General features: G+C 42.6%; 1 protein-coding gene across 3 annotated transcripts in view; it reads right to left on the minus strand.

Annotated features, from left to right (window-relative positions):
• Window positions 1–309: 309 nt before the first annotated feature.
• Window positions 310–15,702, minus strand: part of CHL1 (cell adhesion molecule L1 like) — a 127,716-nt gene continuing 112,323 nt past the window's right edge. For 2 of the 3 annotated variants that reach the window (XM_066558283.1, XM_066558282.1), the window contains 9 exons: window positions 14,827–15,049; window positions 13,513–13,628; window positions 13,152–13,356; window positions 12,799–12,921; window positions 11,473–11,652; window positions 5,091–5,252; window positions 4,331–4,462; window positions 3,521–3,593; window positions 310–1,615 (listed from right to left, as the gene is read on the minus strand). In XM_066558283.1, coding sequence (XP_066414380.1) covers window positions 1,399–1,615; window positions 3,521–3,593; window positions 4,331–4,462; window positions 5,091–5,252; window positions 11,473–11,652; window positions 12,799–12,921; window positions 13,152–13,356; window positions 13,513–13,628; window positions 14,827–15,049 — 1,431 coding nt within the window. In that variant the 3' untranslated portion in view covers window positions 310–1,398. The remainder of the gene's footprint in view (window positions 1,616–3,520; window positions 3,594–4,330; window positions 4,463–5,090; window positions 5,253–11,472; window positions 11,653–12,798; window positions 12,922–13,151; window positions 13,357–13,512; window positions 13,629–14,826; window positions 15,050–15,702) is intronic. The other variant, XM_066558284.1, reaches the window with a different exon arrangement.

The following is a 15,702-nucleotide window of genomic DNA, read 5'->3' on the forward strand; positions in this document are numbered from 1 at the left end:
AGGGCCCATGTGGGGATATTTGCCTAATTGCTATCAGGATGCCAAACAGCTTTTAGGATCTATTCCTCCTGCAGGAACTACTGAAAAACTTTTATAATGGGAGTGACAGAAGAAATGAAGCCACGTTGATGCTCTACTCAAACAAGCAGATCCAAAAATACAAATGCTGTTAAAAAGAGATTCAGGAGATTCCAATACAAAAAGACCAAAAAAATGTGCTGTACAGCTCGGCTGAGTTAGTGTTGGAGAGGCAAAGAACCAGATTTAAACCAGCATTCAGTCAACAAAATAGGAAAACAAACTCTACCATAGTATTTTCTCGTTGCTTTTGTTGTTTTTTGTTTATTTAACAGTGAATAGGCTGAAAAGAAATGAACTCTTGAAATTCAGGTAGGTCTAGTTTAGGTGCTGCTTGAGTGGTGAGAGGTTTGGATGATTCCTATACACACAACTCCTTCTGAAAACTAATTCTGCTGGTCCAAATCCATATTGAGAAGCAAATCTATTCATTCCTACACAGCTATACAGACCCATGCTAGCAACATGTCTCAGTTCAAAATAAAACCAGGCTGCTCTGGACTTGTGTCAATATTAATATCATATGTACAACGTCTCCATGAAATGTTGGCTAGCTCACAAATATACAGATATGAGACAGACACCAAGGAGTTTGCTTAGAAATGCAGCTTGCAGCTGGGAAAAATTAAAAATATTTTGAGTGATGGTGGATGGGAACCCTGTTTTGCCTTGCCACAGGAAAAAGCTGCAGCTTAACTTATTTAAGGAAATAGTGCCAGCTACTGGGCAGCAACTTCACCCACACTCTCCTGTGGGTAAAGCTGCATTTCTAAGTATTGGAATTGACGTCATCTGTAACCACTAAAACAGGTTTTTTGAATATCATACACAAAGGGGTTTAATTCTTTATGAGAAAATTATACAATATATAGAATATATTTCTCTGGTATTTTAAATCCCGATTTTCCTCGTTGTGTCACTTTGCAGAGTAACCTGGTTTTGTTGGTGCCATAACCTCGAGGTTTTTTACACATGCACACCTGTGACAACAGCCATACAGGGCAAAAATACTACACAGAGAAACATATTCCAAGCCTAAGAAACACCTGGAGCAGCAGGCAAGGACACAGATGTACCACCAGAGCAAACTCTGGTTTGCTCAGACTAACACATCGTGTAGAAAAAAGAATTACTCCGTTTTATTCAGAAGAAAACACACAGAAATTAGGATGGAAAAATCATCTTTTAGTGGCAGTGACTTGTTTTTGTATTACCTGGATGTCAGGATTTTCCTGACTGGCTCAACTGGCACCCAGCTCCCCAGCACAGAGGTACCTGTGGGGAGCTAACCAGGACAAACACCACAATTAAACACCAATTTTAGGCGTGGAGAGGAAAAGTCGCCGTAGAACTCCCAGTGCTTTCCACTGATCCTTTTTCCTTAGATCCAGAATAAGCTCCAATAAATGAACCATCTTCATTGAACATGCCATGCTCCCCTTCTCCATAATCTACCAGACTATCAGCACTTCCAGTGGCTTTAATGTCCCCGTTAAGTGACTGGAGGCTGCCTTTCAGCGGCTTTTCATCGCTGTCACTACAAAATAAAGAGATGCCTTTCCAAAAACCTGCCTTTCCAAACACCTGCCTTTCCAAAAACCTGCCCTGCACTGCTCGAGGGGCACTGCTCCTGCCTGGGGAAGGGGAGAGAGGGACACCTGGGTGGTACAGTGAGGATGGTCTGACCTCTGAGTCCTGCCCTGCTCCTCACACACCTGAGCTCACCCACATGGGTTTTGTCATTTCCAACAAATTAATTGGTTAATGGGAATTATCAGTACTCATCTATTTGGGGTTTTTCCCCCTTTTGCCTTGGGCAGACAGAATGGACCGAGAGGGAGGGGGAAGGCAAAGGGAATGCTGGAAAGGATTGGAGGGGTCTGTTCCAGCCACCAGGGCTGACATCAAGCATTTGAAACCTCACTTCTCATTTTACAAAACACTGGACAACATTCAGGGACTATTTGTTTCATTTTCCTTCTGAGGTGGGTGGATGAAGTGATATCACTTCAGTGGGTCACATCTCACTGCTTTGGGAGCATCCCTTTGAGTTTAAATGGCAAATAAGGCGCTTTTCCCCTTTTATTTTTTCCGCTAGTATTTTATTTTACCAGAGTTTATCTCACTGGAGTTTGCCCCTGCTAAGGGGAGGAACTGGGAAAAAACCAAAGTAGCATCAATGTCTGCATCTGCAGTCTCTGTCCAGTGAAAATTCTAGGGATAAGGGGAAGAACTGGGAAAAACCAAAGCAGAATGAATGTATACAGCTTCAGACTCTATCCAGTGAAAATTCCATGAAAAAGGACAGGCCCACCACAAAAATTCTGGGAAAAAAAAAAGGGGAATTTCACTGGCCATTCCTCCTAATAGCACTACAGAAGAGGAACAAGAACAGGACATTTGCGGGGATTGGGAAAATATTAAAAGATTATATAAAAAACAACTAAATTAGGCCTGTGGATTAGGGAATAATTACTCATTCATGTAGAGCCCTTGCTGCTAATGCCAACTCAGTGTCAAATCTTTGGCAATTTTATCTAAGGAGGGACAGAGAAATGAACCTGAGCTTCTTCAGGATAGACTCAATATGTGCAGAAACAACACAGAAAAAAAAAATCACTACTTTTCTGCACAGGGCATTTCTCCTCAGAAAAAAGAGAAATGTGGATTTCAGGGGGAAAGGAGGGGGTCAAAGTTATTAACCTCAGGGCTTTCTTACCTTTCTAAATATTTGTCCCATTAGAAAGCATTAAAAATTAAATAAAGATGAAATTATGCAGAAAAAAAAAAGCCCTACTCCAGTACAAATAATGTAGTATATATAAGTGGGATTTCAACAACAATTTTATGCCCTTAAGGGCAGCAACACCAGTTTTCCAGCATGGTTCTTATAATTATGTATTTTCCTTCATATCACAATTACATATTGCTAGAAGTTTTAGTTATTTTAAAGCAGCCAAAGTGGTTATTTCAATTCTCCTACAGGGATTTCTGTAGAGCAATGTTTGGTTTCTTAATATTTGTTACCATATTCCAAACTTTTCTTTGTTTTCTTCCCCAAAATTCCCCATATTACATGATTTGGGTCTGAGTTTCAAAAACCCACTGAAGACATAGAATTCAATCCATTGACTTCAGTGGGCTTTTCAGAAGCACCCCAAATTATCATATATATTTACATTATTCATACAATGCTAATTAAAAAAAACAAAAAAGTGAAAAATAACCACCAATACATCAGCATTTCTTTATATCCCAGCTTGGATGGATTGAAATGTACTGGATATACCTTTATATTCCTACTCTTATCCACTCCTATGAGGTTTGCTTTGAAAATGAAAAACAGCATTAATTGCATGCCATAAAAATGTCCCGAATAATGATTTGGAAACAAACAAAACCCCAAGAAACACAAAGCCTTGTGAAAGCAGGTCCTATTTACCTATATTCCCCAAAGATTTCATCTTTTATTGATTGAGCTTCGGGATCTGGATGCAAATCTTCTTTTTCTTTCACTGTGCAAATAAAATAAAGGACAGATCTCTGTGTTGTGTTCTGCTATGGATTTTTCTTTTCCCAGGGGCAATGGGAAATCCATCTGCACTCACCTCCAGGCTGGGCTGGAGCTGGCTGGACACAACCTGTGAGCTTCCAAGAGTTTGAGACCATGCCCTAATTTATGACGAGCAAGTATTTATAGAATCATGGAATGGTTTGGGTTGGAAGGGACCTTAAATTTCATCAGGGACACCCTCCAAGATCCCAGGGTGCTCCAAATCCTGTCCAACCTGGCACTGAATGTTTTCAGAGATGGAGCAACCACCACCTCTTTGGGCAACCAGATTTCCACTTCAATACATTTACCTAAATCCTTACTCACTGCCTGGAAAGCAACAGAGGTAATTTTTAGCAAAATATTCCACTGTTAAGCTGCCTGTGGAAGTTCTGTCCATGTGTCCAGCAGCAGTTCCCAGGTGGAAAGTGAGGCAGGGAGTCCTGCCAGCAAGGATCTTGCTGGATTAAATGCTGGAATACTCTAGGAGTGCTGGGAAAGGCCTTTGCAGGCTCTGTGACCAGCACACAGCACAGCTCCACTTACACTCGTTACAATCCTTTCCATGGATATTTATCAAAAGCTACAAATCCTAATTGGATGTTTGTGCTGGCGGCCCTGCGGCCCCCAGAGAGAAACCTCTGAAGGATGTTAGTCATTAACATGTGAGCAGAGGGAAAGGACAATAAATCCATTTACCTGAATATTTGCCTCCTTTATTTCTTCTGACAAAGCAAACTGTCAGCAGCAGCAGGGTGAGCAAGGCGATGGCGCACATCAGCCCAATGAACCAGCCCTGGGTGGAAATCCCCTCGTAAATGCCAGCGTAGGCTTGGGGAGATGGGAGAGGAGCAAAAAGGAAGAAAATTAATCAGAGGGAAAGGGCAGCACCCCACAATAACACGAACACATCATGTTCCTCACTGGATTTTAATGGAGTCAGTCTATGGCTACTGATGGTGCTCAGCTTCAAAGGAATGTCCAGAGTGAGACATTTGGGACTGGAGGGGAGCGTGCGGGCGACAAGGGACAACACAGACACTTGGCAAGGTGGCTCTGAGAGAGCAGTTGAGTCACAGGATTAGCACCACACAGGAAAGCTGAGCACAGAGCTGTTAAGCCTCTCATGCAAAAGCAGTTTTGCGGAAGAGAGAGAGGTAAAAGTGCCCCCAGTACATGCAGATCACCAAACTGGCCACTTAAGGGTTTTATCCCAGCGGCCCTCTCACATTGCGCAGGTTTGTGAAGGTTTGGGATTGTTCCAGGCTGTTGTAAAGCACAGGGCTCAGCCAAGAGCCTGGGATGTGTTTGTGCTGCCATGGGATTCAACTGCAAAGGGCCAACCTCAACCCCAGAGCACGGAACGATGAGTTTGGGACACTCACACTGCACAGGAACCTCAGCATGGATTCACATGGAAAAACAAACGTTCAGCACCTCGAAGGGCTTCGTGTCTCACCTCTCCCCCTGGTCTCAATTACATCTTCAAAAATGCTATTGTTATCCACCCAGTTCTTAGTCACTAGGCGGATTGTGTACTCAGTGCCAGGCTCAAGGGCCTCGCTGGGCTGAAACTTTGGGGTGGGCTTTACTGCGTCTGAAATCCTGCCGCTGCCTTTACCTACGGAATGCACACAGTCAGGGCACAGGGGTTAATGGCATTCATGGAGCCTAGGAAAGGCACAGTTACAAGTAACACACAAATACAGCAAGGAATTTGAAACATTTGGCATCGGGCAATCTGATTTTTCCAAAAGCAAAAAAAAAAAAATACCCCCAAACATTCCCCTCTGTTTGATTTTTAACGTTCCATCAGATGAAATCAACGGCAGACCGGAGTAATCCTGATGTTCAGGAAGGGGTTTGCACATCTCCCAGGATGAAAGTTAATATTGATGGGGGATTATGGATCTGCTTGAACTAATGCCTGCTTAAAAAATTACAACTTGCAAATGGGCTTGCTTTGTATGGATAATCTGAGGTTTGATGCTTCTCCCATTGAACTGAACTCAGCAGGGAAGCACAGACAGCTTGTTAGCTGGATATGGATCCTTATATGTCTCCCAGAAAAAATTAACAGTGGGATTTGTGCTTGCTTCTCTCCTGACAGTGATTTTCTGTGTCCTTTTAAATTCCACAATGCCTGCACAAAGCACTGGTTTAGAAACAACTCAACAATTTGCCTGTAAAGGGACATTTAGGCATTTAAGTGTTGCTGATGAGTTTAATATTTGATTAGGAGAAGGTAAATTCCACTAGTTCTGGTTATGGAACCTTGTTATTTGCAAAACACCTCCTGTAACCCCATCTGCATTCAGATTGTGGGCATTAAATGAGATTTTTCAGAACAGCTTTTGTGGAAAGCAGGAGGAAGGGCATTACAGCAGTTGACAATCACTGCCTGCACATGAACAGCAAATTCAGAACTGTGTGTGACATGGAGGGATCTCTTACAACATGGAAGTGTCCCTGTTCTCAATGGCAGGAGAGAAATCTGGGGGGGCTGCACTTCATAAAAATAATTCTTGAATCGTTCTCAGTCGCCTGATTTGCCTGTTTTGTCCAAAGCCATCTAAACTAATCTGAAAATTGCTCGGCCAATTAGCACTGACAGGGGAACAATGCTCATTAATACTTCAACTAGTAAATAAGCAAAGCAAGAAGCTGCTGGAGATTAAGGCTGAGTTGACAGCTGAAGGGAAAAAAAGAAAAAAGATTAAGATAAATCCAAGCACAGTCAAAGCAGCAGTTCAGGATAAGTTTAAGTTTTTAAGGCAACTCTCCACATATTACAATAAGCAGTTAAATGGGCAGACCACTGGGATCAGAGAGAACACATCCAGCTGAAACACTGCTGATACTGAAGCACAGCTCATTAGCATAAATTAATCCATCTATGGGTAATTTTTGCTAAATGAAGTATGTGAAACCCAGCTATAGTTTTTAATCAAACCGAAAATTAGGCAACAGGATACCACAGGTACATTTTAATTACATGCTCTAAAACCAAGGCATCAGAAAAATGGGAATATTATCCATAAAGGAACAGGAATGAACACGAACCTTCAACCCAATGTCTGTTAAATACCCCTAACACTTGTGCATGGCATGGAAACTACATTACTCAAAGTTCACACCTAAGGAAGAATTTCTCCTGAATTCCTGGGAAGCAAATCTTAAACCTTGAGCTCCTGGCATGTTCTTAAAGCCACTTTACCAGTCCCTCTCTGCCCCTTATTTATCCCAGCCTCTTTCTGAACCATCAGCTCTTTGGAGAAGCAGAAAGAGGGAAGTGAGATGGCTGAAAAATTTCTTTTTTTCTGCCCACTCATTGCTCAGCTCTGTCTGATGCTGCAGCTGCCCTGGCACATGGAGCAGCTCAGGGCTGGGATGAACCTCTTGGGATGAGGATGAGCCCAGCCTAACCTGGCACTGGGGATTTACCAACAGCTCTCCATTTACCATCTCCTATCCCAAAACACTCTTTTTTTTTCCTTTAAAACTCAGAACAGGTGTCCAGTGCTGGGTGATTGTGAGGTTTCTTTCCATGCCATTTCTTCCTGGTCTGTGTGACACAGCCAACAGGGGCCCCACAGAGCAGAAAGATTTCTTAAGGGGGGTGGGTTTGGTGGCTGGAATAGAAAAAGCAGTGTGGCCTCCTGAAAAATAAAAGCAAAGATACACAGATAAGGCAAAGCTCCACATTCTGGAAGGCCAGGAACATCCTGGAAGCTGCAGGAATTAGCTGCAGAAAATTGAAAGCAGTTGGGTTGGGTTTTTAATCTCCAATAAGGGAGAAGGAGCATTAGTAATAAAGGCATATCACCAGCACTTCTCATCCTCCCCCACTATTTATCAGCCACACCATGGGACTTGCATGAACATTAAACACTGAACTGCAATTTTACAATATTCCTACTGGGCTCCAAGATTTATGGGGAGAACAGAACACACATTTTTTATAGAAGCTTACGGTATAAAGGGAAAAACAATAGAAACCATCCCCGAAGATTTTCCAGAGTGTCCTCCAAAAGTTAGCACATCTGTTATAAAATACACTTATATAAAAAAAACCCTGGCAGTCTGAGAGCTAAATACTAATTGTGGGCAGCATCTTAATTTATAACCATACCTGTCTAAATACATCTGCTGCAATAAATGCAAAGCTGAACTTCCATTAATTTTCCCCTGCTGCTTGGCTGTTAAAAATGTATAAATATGCAGCACAAGTATCCTTCATTTTCAGGGCTTTTCAGTGCAGGAGGTAATTCATGTTGAATTTGGATTATTTTATATTACAGAGATTAGCAAACCTGTTGTATGTAAAGTTTATTGAGAAAAATTTATAGGTGAGGTGATGATCAAGAAATTTGCTCCGAATTGAATGGATTTTCTAGATTGTGAGCTAAAAATTAGGTTTGCTGCTAACAGCACCAGTGGTTACATATAGGAAAAGTATTTTATTATTCCTTTTCCACTGTGCCCAAGGCAAAAGAGAGCTAAACCCACCCACATGCCTTGTTCCAAATGGTTCCTCTGGTCCTGAAGGATAGGAGCCTCTCCCTAAGATTTTCCAAAAGCCTTTGGGAATTATGAGCCAACAGCCACTGGAATATAATGAAATTGGTGAACTTTTATTTCCTGGCTTCTCTGGAGAATAAATCTACAACTGTGTGGCTTCATGTGGATGAATTTCTCATTAATGCTTGGGTTTCTGGACACACAATGATAATTCTCAACATGGAATGTGTGTTTGGTAATCCCCGAGCAGCACTGGCAACAAGATGAAAAGGAGCTTTGTGTTAAAGAAGGGCTGCTACATTAAATTAATCTTTTCACTTCTGGAAGAACATTATTTTGTGTTATGTTTCTGAGAGCTAATGATCTTGGGGAAATTGACATTTTCAAGGGGAAAATTAATTAGTTTGGAGGTCATTTAAGACATACTGCCTGAAAATATGAAGACAGAGATTATAGTCATTTTCTAAGGACAACATACCTTCTTCTGGGGAATGAAACCAGGATGAAACCACAGAAATTAAGCTGTTATTTATTTTGCAGTACAATCCAAATCCCCTTTTGCTCAGGTTCAAGAATCATTTTATCAAGAAATTATAAAGATCTTAGGTTGTCCATAAGGGTTTCATTTCTGAGTTATTTTCACTGTACAGATTTGTTTTCAGAGGTGCTACATGAATCCTCACATGAATTAAATAAGGAAATTCCCTTTTCTTTCTAATTCCAGACAACAGTAGCAGGGATAAATGCAAATAAATTAAGGAAACAGCAGTGATGGAGATAAGTAAAAAAAAATAAAATGTGAATGACTCCAGAGCTGCCACCTCAACATCTCCAGTTTTCTGGCAGATTGCATTGTGAAATTCTGAAATACCCATGGCAAAGGCTGAATTGCAGCACTGGAAGTTTCCAAAGCCTTAAAATGAACAACGAGAGCTTTATGGGTTTATTATTAAAGTGGAACAGAGTGGTTATAGAATCACTGAATCAACCCCCAAAGAAACGTGGAGTGCTCCATCACGGAGTTTCATTTCAGAGGGCACCACATTTTATATCTGTCATTTACGTGGGTCATTTGAAATGATAAACTTTGACTTCTGAAATCACTCCCCTCTTTCAAAAAGAGAGATTGTTTTAATTTTGAGCAATTGCCTTGGTCCCCAAACCACAGCTTAAAACCCCAAGGATGTCACTGGAAAGAGTGATTTTAAATTTTTTTTTCAGCCTATCATGTTTAGGTGAAAAATATCTGAACAATTTAGCCAGCAAATAATGACACAGAACTCTAATGGCATCTCAGTGACAGATGCAGTGCCCTAATTTAGGGTGGCTTGAGAAGCAGCAAGGAGCACACATAAATCATAGAACTGAACCCTTGCAGCTTTCATTAATTATACTGCTCTAGTCTAAGAAATATTTCACAAGAATCAGGTGTTGCCACCACTGAAACAGAGTTTAGAAAAGTAGAGAATGAGAACAAAATGAATGTCAACATCTCTAAACCATGACAAGGTTATTTCAAGGAGTCAAAACACATTATTCTGGCCACCCAATGAAAGCCAGAAAAAGCAGCTAATGAGGGGAAATGGGGTATTTTTATCTTGGAAAAAAAAAGATATATTTTTCTTTTCTTAATGAGTAATAAATCAAGGTGATTAATAGTTGCTACCAGGTAAGTACCTGTATCCTACATTGAGACTGGAGGCCAAAAGAGAGTTGAGAAGGAGTTTTGCTGCTTGGGAAAACAAATGGCAGTTCCTGGCTGGATCTGGAACTGGGACATGAAGGTCTAAAACACATTTTTCCTGTTTTACCAGTAACTGAAAAGAATACTGCAACTTAGAAGTCCAACAGCACAGGGGCCATTTTTCTATTTTCCATCAACATTGCTGCACATTGTTATCTTTGCTAAAAATGATGCAGTCAGGACTCTTTTGCTTATCACATTCTCTTCCCCCTTCCCCGGGGTAAGTGCACAGCAATGGTTTCTGATTAATAGCAAGGAGCTGCTCCTCAGTACTGTGGAGTTCTCAGACTTGCTGAGCACAGTACATTTTATTTCATTTCAGCTGAAAGTGAAAGATGAGCTATCATAGGGTGCTTGGATTTTTCTCTAAATCACTGAACATCAGTGTTTCAGCACAGGGTGTAAGTGGCAGACAAACACTTACTCCTGGTCTCTGATAAAATAATCATAAATAATGGAGCAAATGCAGTCAACTTGATGTTTATCTGGATTTTCCATGTCAAACAGCTGACCCTAATGTTGCCGGCAGTCCCCCACCTTCACGCACGGGCAGAATTTGTTTTTACAGTATTACTGAGAACAGATTATCTGCATTTTCAATTTTCTGTTTGTGCCTGAATGCAATTCACTTATTCCAGCATGGCTTAAGGAGCTGATGGGTGGGAACAGAAACAGGACTGAACAGCAAAATGAAACAGATGAGCTCTGCTTCCCTGAAGAACACCATGGCCACATTAAAAAGCCCATTGACTGCTCTCATGGCAAGGAAAACAAACTTACTTCCTCTAATTACAAAGGAAATGTCAAGCCTGGATTATTCCCGATGGATTTTTCTGTTACGAAGCAGAGTAATGCAGATTACCCAGGCAGTGCAAAGGAGAGCTCTCTACTGCAAAAACCAGGCCTTTTAAAGCAGTTAGGCCATTATCAGCTGGATTCCATTTAAGCACAACAAACGTAATTCAACCAACCACCATAAACCACGACGTGAGCTCAACACGGTTCTATAACTTGTTTTCCTACCTCCAATTCAGCTGAGTCACTTTCCCACAGTCCAATTCCACTTAGCCAAAGCAGCATGCCCTGATCATGATTTTACAAAGATAACAAAACCCTAATTTTGTAAGGTTTTACCTACACACAACATTTTCCCGCTATTCTCAGAGCTCCTCCACAATGACACAGATTTTGTGAATTTACTGCCTTGGGCCAGCATCAGCTCCAATTCAGCTAAGTCATTTTCCCACAGTCCTTTTCTACTTAGCCAAAGCAGCATGCCCCAGCCATGATTTTACAAGGGTGGCTAATTTTGTAAGGTTCTACCTACACTCACCATTTTTCGCGCTATTCTCAGAGCTCCTCCACAATGACACAGATTTTGTGAACTTACTGCCTTGGGCCAGCATCAGCTCCAATTCAGCCGAGTCACTTCCCCACAGTCCTTTTCTACTTAGCCAAAGCAGCATGCCCTGACCATGATTTTACAAAGATAACAAAACTCTAATTTTGTAAGGTTTTACCTACACACAACATTTCCCCACCATTCTCCACATGGAAGCAGATTTTGTGAACTTACTGCCTTGGGCCAGCGTCAGCCCCTCCTCGGTGGCCGCCTTCCCGCAGCCCTTGGCCGTGCAGGCTTTGATGTAGAACTTGTACTTGGTGCTGGGGCTGAGCCCCGCCAGGTGCCAGCTCAGTGCTGAGTGGTTGGCCACGCTCACGTTGCTCACGGCGCCCACCTCGTGCGTCTCGTTGACTGCAAGGGAAGAGCATTCAGTCAGTGTTGTGTTCGAAGGGAAATGCCCCAACAAAGGCAGGAACGATGCAGCTGACTCTGAGGCAGAGTGGAAATTTTCCAGAGTGGAAATCCATGTTGGTTTAATGTACATCTTTGAGTTAAGTCTGTAGTTTGAAAACACAGCTGTTTAGTCTGACTGCCTGTTCTCGTAGAAAGCCTAGGCTCGGAGAAACTGCTCCAGTGAAAGACAGAGATAAGGGGGGGCAGACAGAGAGACTGATACGAGAGCAGGTCAACCTGACCCAGGAATTCTTTCTGATAAAGAAAAATTAGCGGCAAATGTCGCACGAAATCTGTAAGAACGAATATGTATGAACCTATTGTGAAATTGCATGCATATGCATTTGAGAGGGGGATAAAAAAGGATCTGGAGTTCTGTAGATAGATCCACTCTGCCCATAATCAGCAAAACCAAAGGGAAGATCTGGATGCAAAGGCATCTGAGCAGCTCTGCTATCAGCAGGGAGAAGTGTAAAGTGCACGGGTGATCATTTTTTTAAAAATAGGGCACAGACTCATCCTTTTCCACCCTCAGAGAACATGCAAAATACACTGAATTATCACCACACCACACAAGTGGTGTTGTGGCAGTCTGGGCTAAGTACTGGCTCTTGCCTGAGGTTGTCTTTGTTTCTCATTTCTTTCCTAGGCAAGAAAGAAAGAAATCCCCTGGTATTTCGTTGTTTTCAGTGTGATTGCTCAACACCATGACTCAGGTGGTCCTTTGTGTTTCTGCTGAGGCACCTTAGGGGGGAGAAACTCCCTGACATAATGTGCAGATCTACATTAATGTGGCTTCATAGAGTGCTCCCATCCCAATTCACTTGGTATTAAATGAGCTTCACTCCCATAAAATGCACCTACAATTTATGTGTCTTTTTAGCCACTACATTAGGGGTAATTTGCCAATATGAAATAATTGAATCAGCCCATAAATGTGGGACAGGGAATGGCAGCAATGGGAGCTTCCATGGGAAAAATGCATGGAAAACTGCATGGAAAACTGCAGCCTGCCCTCTGGCAGCCTCTGTGCACATCACACCTGGGAGTTTTCCTTAACTAATCCTGCTTCAATTCTGAACTGAAAGCAAACAAGGCACATACTTATCTGGTACTGCAGAATGTAGCCAGTGAGGTGGCCATTGGCTTTCTTGGGAAGTCCCCAGGACAGAGTGACTGAGTCCTTGTCAAAGTTCAGGATCCTGAGAAAACGTGGTTGTTCAGGGACTGCAAGACACAGGGATGAGCTTTCAGAGGAGAGAGAACAGGTCTGTCCCTACAAATTCTTGTTAAATGAGGATATAATTTAGCTCAACAACCACAGCTTCCCTTTCGAGTGAAGTGCTCTACAAATGGTGGAGTTTTTACTATCACCTTAAATAAGGGAATCAACTCACCTTGTCCCAAGGACAATTTCAATTTATGTCCCTCCATCCCATATTTTCCTCTTGTCTTACCTCCTTCTGGAGTTTTAAAAACCACAGGGGAGCTCTCAGGGCCATCTCCTCTGGAGGTGAAAGCTGAAACTGTCAAGCGGAATTCACTGAAGGGCTCCAGGCCAGGAATCATCCCATAGTTCCTCTCTCCTACAAACGTCAGGAAGTGTTTCTCTGGGTGATGCCTCTTTCCATCCAGCATGCTTCTTGTTTTCCACCAGTTCACCTGCGAGGAGATTGGGATTTTTAGAACAAATTATATTGTAGGGGGATGAGCATGATCATGATCTCTCTCACCGTCCCAAAAATGAGAGATTGCAATCTGGGACTCATTTAATAATTTATTCAACTATATACAAATATTTCTAGAGAGATTTGTAACCTTGTAGCCTCTTAAGTGCCCACGAACTCGGTCCCTTGGTATTCCAACCCAGAAGACTTCGACCAGGGTGCTGTTCAGGACCTCCACCGACACGCCCGCAGGAGCAGCATCTGGAACTGTAGAAACAAAAGTCTCAGGTGTTAAAAACACTTCAGAGAGCCAAGATTCACACTGTTCACAGCTCCAGGGCTTGGCTTTCCAGCTCCAGCTGTGCCATTTCATGCAGTCTCACTGCAGGCAAGCAAAAAGCCATTCCACCTGCATCCAGTGGGTGGAATGGGCCAATAAACATTATTTTTCTGTATTTTTCTGCTGAGGGTTGAGATACATGTGTACTGGGACACATGAATTTCTACACCAGTATTTATGATTTCCTGTTTCAGGCAATGCTTACAGCAGTGAGAAGAATAAAAAAATGATTAACACTGCACTCAAGAAGGCAATCATAAAGGTTTTTTTTTTAATCAATTTCATTTTACAACTAAGCTCATTAAACAGTAGGATTTTAATCACTGCATAACACAGAGAGCGATTACAGTGCCTGAAAAAAAGGAGGCCTTGATCCATTGACAACTGAATTGCAAGGAAGATTTTCCACTGGTAGATGCAAAATTAGACTCATCACAGAGAGACAAAGAAAATAAACATCCTGTGGAGTGTCTTTATTCTTGTTCTCACTATTCACCACCTCTTCTGCACCACCAGACCTTCCTGTTCCCACCTCTGGGTGGGCAGTGGGGATTCTCCTGTCTGACAACCACCGAGTCCATTTCCAGCACTCAAACTCCACCTGGGAGCCAAGGAAAACCATGGGGCAGAAACCCAGGCTGCAGAGGATGACACATTCTCCAGGGACGCATGGACAAGGTAACACCAGCGCAGGTGGGAATGTGGCTTTGTCTGCAAATTCACTCAAACACCCCGTGCCTGGGAGTTTGTCCCTAATTGTCAGACTATTTAACTTCTGACAGTGTTAAACTGTTGGATCAAGCCTCAGAGAGCCCAAAGATTTTTTCCCTACCAAGTACAGCCCGACTGCTACACTTCAGAGACTTCTCATGGACTGTGGCCTTCAAACAAGTGCCCAGACTAAGCCAACAACTGAGATTAATGAGAGCACAAGTGACCTTTCCAAAAACACCCCTCACACTCCAGCAGGCCGGCATCCAGGCACCCAGCATGGGTCATGTCCATGCCTCATGGAGCCCACCAGGCTGAGCACTGGCACTCCAGCAGCTTTGGGCTGCCCAATCCATCACTCCACACCCCAGCACAAGAAACCCCCATTTTTACAGGCATGCTCCTGCCACTCACCGTCCTCTCCTGAATATCCAATGGTGATGTTTGGTTCCGGGCCAGATCCTAAGTTATTGACAGCCTGGACTTTGATCTCGTAGGGCACGAAGGTGGGCACATTCTTCACGCTCAGGGAGTGCTTCTTCACCAGCTCCTCGTTCCAGTCCGTCTCCACACCCCGCTGCCTCCAGCTGACCTTGTACTCCAGCCCCGGCCCGTTCCTCTCCATGGGCTTCAGTGGCTGGGGAGAATTAAAAGAGATCTTGTCTGTCTTTGTTGGGATCACCAAACAGCAGCCAAGGGGAGTGGGGATGGTTTTGTGTCACTGTAGTGTGGTTGTGTTTGCAGGGGCCCCAGGATGAGGGAAGAGATGAGAATCTTGACTCCATGTTTCAGAAGGCTCATTTATTATTTTATGATATATATTATATTAAAAGAAAATGATATATCATAACTATACTAAAGAATAGAAGAAAGGATTTCATCAGAAGCCCAGCAAGGAAAGGAAAGGAATGATAATAAAATCTTGTGACTGCTCACAGCCTCAACACAGGTGGCTGTCATTGGTCATCAAGTAAAAACAATTTCACATGCTGGGTAAACAATTCTCCAAATCACATTCCAAAGCAGCAAAACATGGAGAAGCTGAAGCTTCTCAGGAGAAAAGATCCTAACAAAAGGATTTTCATAAAATATGGCTGTGACATTCTAGGACACGAAATAAAACGACACTCACGCTGGAACCTCCAAGGTCAAAAGAAGGGAAGTTCATTTTTTCACCCCAACATTTATAGACTTTCAAAAGTGACAGGAGATTGGAGGATGAAAGTGCCACCTCTCCAACAACACTGGACAAGACAACAGTCCATCAAATTTATCCTCCTCCAGAGAAGA

The sequence above is a fragment of the Molothrus aeneus genome, chromosome 12, assembly GCF_037042795.1.
Source record: "Molothrus aeneus isolate 106 chromosome 12, BPBGC_Maene_1.0, whole genome shotgun sequence".
In the NCBI taxonomy this organism is placed as follows: domain Eukaryota; kingdom Metazoa; phylum Chordata; class Aves; order Passeriformes; family Icteridae; genus Molothrus; species Molothrus aeneus.